Source organism: Chelonoidis abingdonii, chromosome 3 (assembly GCF_003597395.2).
Source record: "Chelonoidis abingdonii isolate Lonesome George chromosome 3, CheloAbing_2.0, whole genome shotgun sequence".
NCBI classification, from domain to species: Eukaryota; Metazoa; Chordata; order Testudines; family Testudinidae; genus Chelonoidis; species Chelonoidis abingdonii.
The window spans coordinates 137,747,722-137,761,295 of record NC_133771.1 but is presented as its reverse complement, the minus strand read 5'-3'; the positions used below and the strand labels follow the sequence as shown (position 1 = coordinate 137,761,295).

Sequence of the window (13,574 nt, the reverse complement as noted above, 5' to 3'; positions counted from 1 at the left end):
GTAAATGAATTCAGCTCTTTGTAAAATCTCAAAATTTCTACTTATGCAACTGTCTGACACAGTTCTTCTAGTCCAGTGGTCATACTGAGTTTGAACCCCCAGAGGGTCAAGTCACTTTTATCTGGTACACACATTCCACTTGCCTTCATTTCAAGTAGTCATTCATGCTGCACCTGATCCAATAAACTGGATAGTTCATCTACTCTGAGAGAGGATATCAGTAATTCAATCTCCATTGTTCTCCAGAACTCCAATAGAACCCAATTCAGTGGTTTGTTGTTCATTTTAACTATCCACAAATGACAGTTTATGGATGCAAGCATGTCAGAATCAAAGAATTTAAATGTGAACGTGGGATTTTCCATACGAGATCAAACCAATGGCCTAAAGCAGGGATAGGCAACCTATGGCACGCGTGCCAAAGGCAGCACACAAGCTGATTTTTCAGTGGTACTCACGCTGTCTGGGTCCTGGCCATCGGTCCGGGGGGCTCTGCATTTTAATTTAATTTTAAATGAAGCTTCTTAAACATTTAAAAAACCTTATTTACTTTACATACAATAATAGTTTAGTTATGTATTATAGACTTATAGAAAGAGACCTAAAAACGTTTAAATGTATTACTGACTCGCAAAACCTTAAATTAGAGTGAATAAATGAAGACTCAGCACACCACTTCTGAAAGGTTGCCGACCCCTGGTCTAAAGTCTATTGTACCTACCCACACAATAGGCTTATTTTGGAGGAAAGAAAAGTCCCATAATGCACCTAGCCAATTGTGCAGTTCACTTCACTTTATAGAAGCTGGTTGCACATTTAGTTTCTTTTGTATTTGGTGTTTGTATTCAATGATGCTGTGAAAAGTATTAAATGCAGGCTAAATGACCTTTGAATAAAGAAAATTAAGTGACATTAAACAGAAGTAAATATTATTTATAAACTTTTTTTTTTAAGATTGGAGACAAAAACTGTTCCAGTCACTCCAGCAGTAATACCCTGTCCAGTAATACATCGAGCAATAGTGATGAAAAGCACTTTGGCTCCGGAGACCTGATGGACCCTGAATTGCTTGGATTAACATATATTAAAGGGGCTTCTACTGACAGTGGAATTGATACAGCTCCTTGTATGCCTGCTCCTCTTATGGCCCCTTTACATCTTGCCGGCAGCAGGTCTGGGGTGCGTAGTCGGGCTGAGCAGTGGACTGAATCTTCTGAAACTCCTGGGCAAGATGATGAACAAGCTAAAATTTATGCTGTACATAGCTATGCTTCTGCCATTTCTAGCAGTCATACAGCTGAAGGTAGCATGGGAGACCTCAGTGAAATATCCTCTCATTCCAGGTATGTGTTTTTTCTATACAAATTATGTGATTCAATTAGTGACCAAGAGAGTTTGCTTTTGTTTATGCTCAATGATTCTGTTTCTTGCAAATGTGCTTATTAATTTTAATCTTTTTATTTCAATACATAATGAGAACCAACAAAAGGCTTTCCCTCACCTTCCATGAGTATGTTACAGAGGGTGCGTGTAGGGTGTGTCTGTGTGTATGAATTTCTATTTAAAAATCTAATCCAGATGTGTTAGTTATACAAAAATTTAAAAAAATTAGTAAGAACATTTAATATCTTTGGGGAACACACAATCTATTCAGTATATATCACTCCTTTGAAATTGATTGACCTACCTTGAAAGACATAATAAGTATATTGCACTTTTTTCCCAAAGAACCTCAAAGCACTTTTACCCTTGAGGTGAAAATGCAGTACCTGTTTATTGGCACTTGACTACATTGGACAAACATTTAGGACAGGAAATGATAACATCTATATCAGTTTGAACTGGGTAGAGGGCGTTTAGATAGCAAAATGATGGGCCATTGTTTCAGTCAAGGCCATTTCAGATAGCTGTGTCAAACTTGCACTGTAGGGCCCTTATGAGTATTTTTGGAGAGGAAGGACTTTCCAGTAGGGCCATAATGAAATGCTACTATATTTAGTTGTCATGCTACAGTGAGACATGATGATGAAGAGTACAATCTGCTTCACGTTCACTGAGAATTTTGTGAGGATAACCAAGCACCCTGGACAATCAAAGTGCCTTCCCCTTTATTGCAGCCTTATGTGGCAGCACCTTGTAGATTCCTCCTTCTCCTATTTAACAGAATACTTTCATCCATGATTTTCGAAGGGCTTGCCTACATAGGAAAACTTTACAGTTGTACCAGTAAAATTATACTGATATAGTTAAACCAGGATAAGTCCTTTTGTGGATCATATTATCCTGAAATAAGAATGTCTTTTTTCAATTTAGCTTAAATCACTTCCAAAGCAACATAAATTAAATTGGAAAAAAGCATGCTTATACCAAAGTAAGCGTGTCCATACTAGGAATTGTACCAGTATAACTATAGCTGTTTAAATTCACATCTTACCTTACATTGGTACAACTTTACCCTCGTTGACAAGTCCTAACTCCCTTCACAATCACACACCTCAGTTCTGGATGCTTTACAGATACCTCAAAATCCTTCAATGTGTTGCCCCCAGTGAGCCTCATGTTTGCTGTGAGCCTCAGATTTGTTTGAGCCGAGTCAGCCTTGCATTCAGTTCTGACTTTTGTGGATGAATGTCAGCTACTTCTCATCACCATTTCCTATTATGTGTTTGTGGAGGTCTTCCCAGAAATGTACTGAGATGATCTGACCCTGTGTAGTTTGTGCGACCTGTCAAGAGCACAGCACAAGGTGGCATAGCTGCAGGGCCCTAAGGGTTCTGGGGTTGTGGGATTAATTGGATAAGGCATGTGTTATTTATGTATTGCATAATACAACATTTTCTAATTTCTTAATCAAGAGAATAACAAAATAGGATAGCATTGTAGGAGTATTGTCTCACTGCGGTGTTAGAATACATTTATTAATATTGCTGGAGTTGTCAGATAATACAATGAGCACCATAGAAAAACCTACTCATAAATAAGTATAGAGTTTATTCCTTGAGGATCCCATTCTATTGTGACACTTCAGTTCAGCAGCATAGCTGTTCAGAGGGAATGAATAAATAAATAAATTTAGTCTATCTGTACTCTGTCCTACTGGCAATGAAGTGATCATTAAACTGTTGGAATCGGTACAAAATAAGTTTGTCAATTAGTAAAATATCAGCCCAGTGTGTTTATGTTATTAATGTTAGTTTTGCATTAGTATCGCTGCCTCCATTATTCCAATTACTTTAAATAACTGTAATAGCTTCAAAAAGAAACCAGTCAAGTTAGCTTGGCACCCCTTTAGCACATTTTTTCAAGAAGAACTTGGCTGCACATGCTCTTTCAGTACAATGCAACTGATGGCATAAGGATTTAATGCTATAGCAATCAGATATAATTCCACTGGAAATATCTGTTTCTTTATATTTGTGTATAGTGAAGCTGCATTGCATACCTTGCCCCTTAATTTAAATTAATATGTTAGTTGCCTGGCAAAATTTGTATGTTGGATTGAATTTGATGGATTTTGCTATCTGCCTTTTGACTATAGATGAAATTTGTATACATTACTTGTGTTCTAAAGCGAGTTGTGTTGTGTGAGAGGATTTGTACAGCTGGTCGCTTTCATCTTTTAATTCCCATTTTCTGGTGTTTTTGAAGGTGCAGCTTTTGAATGTGTGTTGAAGGCTTTTGCTTGGTAAGGTGGAGTCATTTAAAGGGAAATTATTTGCACATTTTTGTTCCTCTGATTTGTCCATTTTCAATGCACACCAGTACAGGGAAAAACAATGAATTGCATTACACATCCTCCCTCTGTGTGCTATGAGTAAATTTGTCTCATCTAATTTCATAAGCATTTTCCTAAACTGTGGAAGATACAGTAGTGTTCAGACAGAAAGAAAAATCGATAAATACTTTCAAATATTGAATACTATATACATATATAATAGAATACGAACTCTGGAGATACAATGGTCTGAAATAGATTTCTGAAGGATAGAAATAATTATTTGCATAGCACTTTAAATATGTAAAATGCCATACAGACATTAAATAATCTTCAATCCACCTCCGTGAGGTAGACAGGAAAATCTGTTCTTGTTTTGCAGATGGAAAAACTGATATGCAAAGAGTTCACATGACTTATCTAAGTCAGTGGCAGAGCGAGTTAAAACTCAAGAGATCATGACTATCCTTCAGGGTTGTCCAATCTCACTTCGGTAATATTTTTAAAAAAATATCTGTTCTTAATTTGAGTGCCAAATGACGTTACTATTTTTTTAAAAAAAAACAACATAAATTGTATTTCATGTAGGTTACTTGTTTTAGGTATAACTTATGTAAAGATCCTCTTCAGATGAGTTTTGTGTCACAAACCATGCTTCATAGATATTTAAACACTTTTAAGAATCTCATGTACTGTAGCCAAACAAGCTTTAAGAAATGTCTTATTTCACAGCTGTGATATTACTACTGTGAAATACGGTGTTTTTATTATTTTAATACATAAATGAATTGTGTACTGACTGACAAGTCACCCCAGTGCCAAATCCCTCTCAGTATGGTAGTCTATAACTGTTCAGAATTTGACTAATACAGTAGGGCTCTGACCTGATTGAGACTTTTAGGTATTACCACAGTATAAATGTTTAATAATAAACATTTTCTGTAAATATCTAATAAATTAAAACTTAAACAAGAAACAAACCAGAGGGCTGGTGGAAAGCTATTTCCTATATAAAAAATTCAGTAGTTCCTTGTTAAAATTGTATGCTGTTTATTAAATGGATGAAATACAGCACAGGAATGCTGTTGAGTATAGACGTATTGGGCCTGATTCTACCACCCTTTATTCATACTGAGTAGTCCCATTGAAGAAAGTATTAATCTGTCTGAGTAAGGGTTTCTGAATCAGGCCTATTGTGTGTAATGACATCACAAACTATCAGATCCCTTTGAAATGTGTACAGGCTTGTTTTTCACAGCTGTGTAATTGTCTATCTTGCTGTCTCATTTTTTAAATTCTAATTACACCCTTGGATTACCAAATACAATCAGGTTACTGTAGCTGAAACAGTTTCATTTAGCCTCAAATAGTTTTGCATTCTTACCTTCCTAGCTAGTCAATAGTCTTGAACTCGAAAGCTAGTGACTGTAGTGCCACTGTATGAGGCAAGGTCATACTGAAGTGGTAACCTGAGATAGAGAAGTCTTTACATACTGTGACAAAGTTCCTCCTCTACCTTGGTGAGTCCTGCGCTTATTGGCAGATTTGCTCACCTCAGTGATCTCCCCCACAGTCTGGATCAACTCCTCCTGTGTCTGATCAGGAGTTGGGAGGTGTTGGGCGGGACCGGGGCCGCCTTCTACTCTGGTTCCAGCCAAGGGCCCTTGGATTTGCAAGACTGTCTATAGTGCCTCTTGTAACAGCTGTGTTTGACAGCCACATCCGTCCCTGGGCTACTGTCCCCAAGGCCTTCCTCCAAACAACCTTCTTTATCATTCACACACAGGTACTTCCTCCTGGTGTCTGATAATCTAGTACTCCTTAAGTCCTCCAACAGCACACCCTCTGCAGTCTCAGCTCCTTTGTGTCTCTTGTTCCCAGCTCGCCTCACACGCAACTTCCTCTCCTGCTGCTCCCCCGTTCTGACAACTGAGAAGCTCCTTTTAAAAACCGATTGCCCATGATGTACGCCTTCCTTATTGGCTGCAGGATTCTATCAGTCCTGTCTGCCTTAATGGTTCTAGCAAGTTCCTGACTACTCTAGTGCAGACCCTGCTGCTGGTCACTCAGGGAAACAGAAAACTAACTCACCAGTGACCGTTATTGCCCTTACGCAACTCCTGCACCCCACTGTGCCTGGTGCTGTCACATATCCCTGACCCCCTGCTCAACACCAAGGGTTGGGCAGCGTTGGAAGACCAGACATTGCACAGTGACAAGCCATCGCATGCCATGATGAGCTCCTGCTCTGGTTGCCACGGAACTGGAAAGGTTGAAGGAGATAAGAACGCACACTAGTCCTCTTGTGTTCTACTCCTTGTTCCCACTGCATCATTGGAGGAGCATGGTCAGATCACGAGACAAACTGCGCCCAACGCAAAGTAGTAGCGCAATGCTTCCGCATGGCCCATTTACGGCAAGGCACTACCTCCACCACTGACAATTTTGTTCGCCTCGGAAGGAGGTTCATACTGAAGGTAGAGAATTTGGTTTCCTCCTCCCACACCATGCGTGATAGAACGGCCCCAGCCCTACTTCCGATGCATTGTCTACAGGATAAATTCTGGTGAATCAGGGGCTATTAGGACAGGGTTAGCTGCAGAGGCGCAGCCTAGTTGTGAATGCTTCCTCTGCTGCGTCAGACCACCCAGCAGATCAGGTCCACGAGCTTTACTAGGTCAGTCAGGGGGCTTCGCCTTTGTGCAACAGTGTGGGGGCATAAAATCATACGGTAATACCCCACTAACGCACTAGGAATGCCCGGACTTTTTCTGGACGTGGTCGTGGCAATTTCCTGGATGGCCTCAACATTGTTTCACATTGGGTTTACCAGCCTTTCCCAATGTACCAGATCAATTTGCCTGCTCGTTAAACCCTACCAGCACACTTGCCAGAGTTGCTGTTAAGGCCAGCTTGCCTTGAAGGTATCAAGGACTGCCTCCACCTTCTCTAGGTTGACTTTCCGCCATTCTGGGTGAAATGTACCGATTCGTCCAAGTAGGCAGCAGTCATAACGTTATGCGGGCGTAATAGCTTATCCATCGAGGCGCTGAGGAAGGTAGCTGGGGCCGCCATGTAGTCCAAAGGGATGGACAGCAAATTGAAAAAGACCCTCTGGTGTAAGAGAACGCGTTTTCCTTTGCGCTCTTCCGCAGAGGCGGAATTGCCGTGCCCTGTTTGTCAAGTCGAGAGTATCAAATATCGGGCATTACCCAGCGCAAGTGCCTCCACTAGCTCATTAAGGTGAGTAGGCGTACGCGTCAAACTGGGATACTTCATTTAGTCGGCTCGAAGTCATTGCCAAACCTTGTGTGGCCACAAGTTTGGGCACCAGCGCCGATTAGGCTGGGATCAGCGACTGTGGGATTCTCCGATGATCGCAACTCCATCAGTTTTTTTTTACTTCGGCATTTATTTCCTTCCCTTTCGGGGCCGCTGGCACGCCGATGGACCTCACTGATTATTCTGCGCCCCAGGATTTCGTGACGATGTGGTGATACGTCTCGGTTTGTTCGACCCGGTTTTGTCGCGGAAACCACCTTGGTTCCGGAAAGATCACTCTCAGCACCTCCATTTTCTCGGTCTGGGGTTAAATCAGGAGCACTGCTCACACTGTTGGAAGGCTTGTTCCTGTTAGGTCTTTTTGGCACTTATTGCACGCCTCTTGTGCATGCGCCAAGATTTCAAGAGGTTGATGTGATAAACCTGTTCTTGTTTTCGGACGTCCTGCTGCCGCACCTTGTAAGTTAGTTTCCCATGGTTCAACACCTGCACTAAGTCCCTGCCATATGGCCAGAATGCTTGCTTTCCTGCTGTGGTACCAAACCATCACCCGATCCCTGGTTGGACTGGGTCGGACTTGCCTTGGCGATGTAATAGGTTCTCTGGGCCTCCTGTGCCTTTTCCAAATGTTCCCGTACAATAGGGGTGACACGGGCTATCCGGTCTCGCATCTGTATTACATGTTCTATTATATTTCTCCCCTCATTGGGTTCCTCTTCCCAGATCTGTTTGGCGATGTCTAGTATGCCACGGGGGTGACGCCCGTATAATAACTCGAAGGGGGGGAAACCCAGTTGAGGCCTCAGGTACCTCCCGGATAGCGAACATAAGGTAGGGTAGTAGGGCATCCCAATTCTTTCTGTCCCGACTTACCACTTTCCTTATCATAGCCTTGAGGGTTCGGTTAAACCTTTCTACCAATCCATCAGTGTGCGGATGGTAGACTGAAGTTCTTAGGGTATGTATATGGAGCAGCATACAGAGGTCCTTCATTAGTTTTGACATAAATGGGGTTCCTTGGTCTGTTAATATCTCCTTTGGTAGCCCCACTTGGGCAAAGATCCCCACTAGCTCTTTGGCTATTGTTTTAGAGGCTGTGTTCCGCAGGGGGACAGTTTCTGGGTAGCGCGTAGCATAGTCCAAAACAACAAGTATATATTGGTCATCCCGAGCCGTCTTTTCCAGGGGTCCCACTAGGTCCATGGCTATTCGCTCAAAGGGGACCTTTATGATGGGAAGGGGTACTGACGGTGCCCTCAGGTGGGGACGGGGACTGTGGAGCTGACACTCTGGGCAGGACGCACAGTACCTCCGTACTTCTTCATGTACTCCGGGCCAGAAGAACTGTCGTAGGACTCGTGCCAGGGTCTTCTCTACCCCCAAATGCCCCCCGAAAAGGTGACTGTGAGCAAGACTTAATATAGCATTCTGGTGTTTGTGAGGTACTAGGATCTGCTGTATGTTATGCCCTTGTACTGGTGCAACCCGGTATAAGAGATTCTTCTTCATTATGAAGTAGGGTCCTGGTCCCTGGGTTTTCCCTTCCACGGGGACCCCATCTATTTCAGTCACTTCCTTTCTAATGTTGTTGTACCTTGGGTCTTCGGCCTGGTCTCGTCCAAAATTTCCTCTTCCGGGACTAATCTGCCCAAGATCTAGGGGCCCAGTCTCTGTTGTCTCTACTGGTTCAGAAACACTAGGGTGGGGGGTCAGACTCGGGTGCTTCTCCCTCCGGGGTGGCCTCGTTTTCAGCTGCTCGGGTCCACCTACCTAGGAGAGCGACCCTCTGGCTTTGAGTCAGTATTCGGGTTCCCAAGGCCTTAGCTGCCCTCCTTTCCCTTTTCGACTTTCTACCATGTCTGGGAATGGAAAATAAATCTGGAGATATTTCAGAGAAAACCGGGGGTTGACAGTCTACTGTGGAGGCCTCACTAACTTCAGGGTTCTCCTTTTCCTCCAATCCTCCTACTGGGAGTAAGTTTCCAAACCCTGGGAAGTCCCTCCCTAGGAGCACCGGGTATGGGAGTTTAGGGACTACACCTGCTGCTACCTCAGTAGTGTTCCCCTGAATTTCGAGTTTTACTGGGATGGTGGGGTAGTAACCAACTGTCCCATGGACAATGGGCGAGCGTTACCCCGTACAGCTTAGCCCGCAGCCAACTGCTACTTATCACTTCCAAGCTCTCCCGAGACAAGCGTGATGAGCACTCCCAGAAGTCAACGCAGTGCTGTGATGCTCTACCCCATTAGCTTTACAAGGTTGTAATAAGCATCATGTGGGGTTAGTGAACCCACACAAAGGTGATATGTGAGAGCATAGGGTCTGCCCAGTTCCCAGGTACATTGCATTGGCTCATGCAGGCACGGGATCCATTTGTGCAGCTATATGTCCCGATTCCAGCAGCATAACATCTAAGATGGAGCCTATGCATTCCCCCGTCGCTGGTTGGGCGTCAATCCTCAGATTCCTCTTCTCTCTCATTCTCTGACTTTCTGTGGCTCTGGTAAGCCTCAGCCCCTCTCTTTTTCTACCTGGGCTCCTCCTGGTGGCCGCTTCTAACGAGCTCTAGGGCTTAGTGCTGCCTAGTTAACTGGGTTCTTCTTCCTTAACTGCGGTGGTCAGCTCTCGCCGTCCTTCGCCACTGCACTGCTACAGTGCAACAACCCATACATAGGTGACAGTCGAGGCTACCCGCAGGTATGAAGGTCGTGCGTAATCCCCTCGATTGTGAGTCAGTTTGATGACAAACCTCATATCTCTTCTCGACTCCGGGAACTCCGTTCGCACACCAGTTTTCGGTGCGCAGATGGATGAGTCACTATCAGATTGGACACTGTGGTGCTATTTCCCCTGGTATCCGTCCATACTTCATGATACCGCTCGCGCCCGCAACTGAGCAAGTCCCGTAACCTGCCTGAAGTCCTCGGCCAGAATCCCTCCGCTTTCAGCTGGGGGGTAGTTCTGCTGCAGCCGCTTCAGGCAGATCATAGTTAAGCCTTCTGGGCCTTTCTCACACAGGGAATGCAGATGGTAAGCGACCACACGGCGAATTTTTCTCAAGGCCAGGCCTCAGGAGGCTAGGCACTCTAGTGACAAGCCTCAAAAGTCCGGAGAAGGTACAGGGAAGTCGCGGCAGTAGCAGGCATCACATATACTGCCCGCATATTTCTGCAGCACGTGTGAGCGTCCGACTAGGAGACTGGCAGTCTCTTCTCTCCAGAGCCTGACCAGTAGCGGAGGTGAGTCTCTGCACTAGGCGAGCTTATGTGAATCTTGTCCTAGAACCCATTTTCATCGGCGAACAAACATAGGCTCGAGTTAGTCACATCTGAGCAGCCAAACTAGAGTCGCACATGGCAATCAAGGCATCATGCAGGATTATTTAAAGGTCATGCTGCTCTGCACACGCACTCAGCACGCGCTGGTGAGGAGCACCCAGCCTGAAAGCGACAAGGGTAGAGGAGCAACTGCTCTGCTGCGGTCTCAGTCGCAGAGCGAACCAAGAGTATCCACAGACGCCACAGCGAGCACAGAGCATACCATGAGGGGGTGACATAGAGAAGTTAAGACCCGTACGAGTAACCTTCTGTTTATATGGTAGATACCAACCACTGCATCTATCCGCCTGCGCAGTACTGCACAGCAAAGAACTCAGCACGTGAGTTGAAACCATGGACTCTGTAAAGGTCCTCGTTATCCTTGAAGATGAGGTCCTGACAAACGAATGGTCGAGATTGGGCCACAAGCCCTCTAGTGATACGCGGAACTCCCACAGGCTCCCGATCAAAAGTGCCAATCAGGTGTGTGTTGTGAGGTCGAGGAGTGCGACACCCTGCTTTTGTATGGCCGAGGAACCAGGAAGGCACCTAAGACCGCTCAAGCCCTGCCGAGGTTCAGCCCAGCCTAATGGAGGATTTGCAGCTGTCTATAGTGCCTCGTAAGCTGCTAGTGCAGCATACCTCCCGGCTACTTCCCAAGGCCTCTCTCCAAAACATCCTTCTTTAATCTCTCCACGGACTGTTCCTCCGGTGATCTGATTATAGCTTGGTAACCTCCTTAGGCTCGTGCAAGCTAGCACACCCTCTCAACTCCAGCTCCTGGTTGTGCTCTTGCTCCCAGCCTCTCACTGCATCTTCGCTCCTCTGCTCCATCCCCGTCTGACTGAGAGAGCTCTTTTGAAACCCAGTGCCTGATTAGCCTGCCTTGATTGGCGGCAGTGTTCAATCAGCCTGTCCTGCCTTAATTGGTTCTAGCAGAGTTCGTGACTACTCTAGTGCAACCCCTGCTAATGTCACTCAGGAACAGAAAACTACTCACCGCAGTGACCTAGTATATTTGCCCTCTATCAAGACTCCTGCACCCCACTGGCCGGGTTGTCACAATACTTCTAATTTTGATGCCTATAACAATATAAGGCCAAAAGTTCCGCTGATACTTCTTCTCTTCTTTCGCATATTCCATCCAGCACACTTCCAGTCCATGTGCTTACCCCAGCAATCTGTTCCTTCCACTCCTGCCTCCTCCAATGATAAGCATTTCAGCAGAAATCCACAGTGACCAGGCAACTTCCTCCACCCAGATTCATTTCATCTTTTTCAATTCTGCTGTTCTTCCTGAAAAAATCTACTTTCCACTTAATTGATCTCATGCCTTCAATACCAATTGCTTTCAACACCTTTTAATTACTCCTTCAACCTTTACCATCCTCCCGCCACTTCTCTCGCACCACTGGTCTCGTGATTTTCTTCAAGAGAAAATACAAAATATAACAGGCATTTCCCCTTCCCCTTGGCTCACCTTCCTTCCCCTTTTTTCCCCTTCTATCTCCCCACCATACTTTCTTTTCTCCTCTTCCCTTAGCCAAGAGAAGAAGATTCTGCATCTGCTCTCTTCCACTGCCCCTTGCTCCAGTGTCCGACTCATCTCCTGATCTCCCTGCAGGGGCCAGTCTTAATTCCCTCCTTAACTCTTCTCCTTAATCTCCCATCTCCTCTGATTGTTTTCGTCGCAAGACAACATGCTTTAAAGTTTCTCCCATCTTAATAAATACAAACCCCTTGACTCATTTCCTCTCCGCGTACCACTTCTTTTCCCATCTCCATTTAATTCTAAGATATTGAAACGTGCTGTTTATAAGCAACGAAGGTCGCGTGCACCTTAAAGATAACAGATGATGGAGCAAAGCTTTTGTGAGTGAATACCACTTCATTCTCTGGAGGTGTCGATTCCTATCTGGACCGCCAGATCTGGCTTCTGCCCTTTGCACTCAATGAACAACCTGTCACCAAATTTCTCCAAAGACCTTCTTGTTAGCCCAAATCCAAACCAAACTCGCATCCTGCATCCACTTGACCTGTCAGCCCTTTTGCACAATAACGTGCTCTTTGAAAATCTTGTCCATCCTAGCTTTCATGACTGCGCTGTTCCTGGATCTGCCTCTTTACCTCTCTAATTGCTCCTTCTCCATATCTTGCAGAAGATTTTCCTATCCTCCCTCCCACTTTCTGTGTGGGTATTTGAGGTAAAGTCTGCGACAGGCTGTTCCTGCTCCGTACAGGAGAATCCAGAATCCGAACTGAGGCGACGAGCTCATTTCACGAACCGCTCTGACAGCTAGAGCCCCAATTCCCACCTCCTCACCAAAGTCTTCCTGGACTAGAGTCAGCCTGTTGTCAGATTCCTCTGTTTGCTAGTGATCACTTAAAAGTTACCCACCGCACATTTTCTGATAAGCATAATCCTCCCATGGATCATCTGGCTACAGATGGAAATGGGGGCAACTATGAGAATCAGAGATAAATTAGGGAAAAAACAAGTTGTTGTATATTGTCACACTGAGGGTGAAAATGTAAAGCACAATAGAGCGGGTAATGGTCTCCAATACTCAGGCTTCACACTTTATATCCCAGGTGTTGATCATTTTTAATAATTGAATGTTCATGCTGCGTCTGTGTGTATATATATATATTTATTTTTATATATCGTGTGTGTTTGTTTATTTACAAAAACAAAATCAATAATCCATTGTCTCTTTTTTTTTTTTTTTTTGGATGTTTTATTGTCTTCCCTCTCTGCCCCTAGTAGGTCCTTTAGAAAACTCAGGTCAATCAAAACATAGCTATGCTGTTTTACCATTTACATTTCACTCAGCATGAACAATGAAACGAGTGTAGTCACTGTCACTTTCTGGGTCTCATGAATGAGCACAGTACTGTTATGACTGGATTAACAATGAGCCTTGTATGGTAGGTAGGGCACAGGACTCAGAGTCAGAGTTGTGACTTCTGTTCCCAGCTCTGCAACTGACACAACGAATTGCCTTAAGTAAGTCATTTTATTTACTGGTGCCTTAGTTCCTTCATCTGTAAAATAAAGCCTTCCTTGACGAGATGTTGTTTGCTTTAATTTGACTGTAAAGTACTTTGAGAGAGTCTGATGAAACATGCCATTAATAATTACTAGCACTATTAATAATGCACGAGAATATTAAAATAATCCAGAAAACTGTGTTCATTGCCACATTCAATGAGGTGAAAGTTATTTCTATTCATATGATCTTCTTTTAAAAGAGAACTT

The 13,574-nt window shown here is 44.2% G+C and overlaps 1 protein-coding gene across 8 annotated transcripts in view; it reads left to right on the top strand.

Moving 5' to 3' along the window:
* SIPA1L2 (signal induced proliferation associated 1 like 2) overlaps positions 1-13,574 on the top strand; it is a 277,958-nt gene that overhangs the window by 225,050 nt on the left and 39,334 nt on the right. For all 8 annotated transcript variants that reach the window (XM_075064154.1, XM_075064151.1, XM_075064152.1 and 5 more), the window contains one exon: positions 955-1,343. In XM_075064154.1, the coding sequence (XP_074920255.1) occupies positions 955-1,343 (389 nt within the window). The remainder of the gene's footprint in view (positions 1-954; positions 1,344-13,574) is intronic.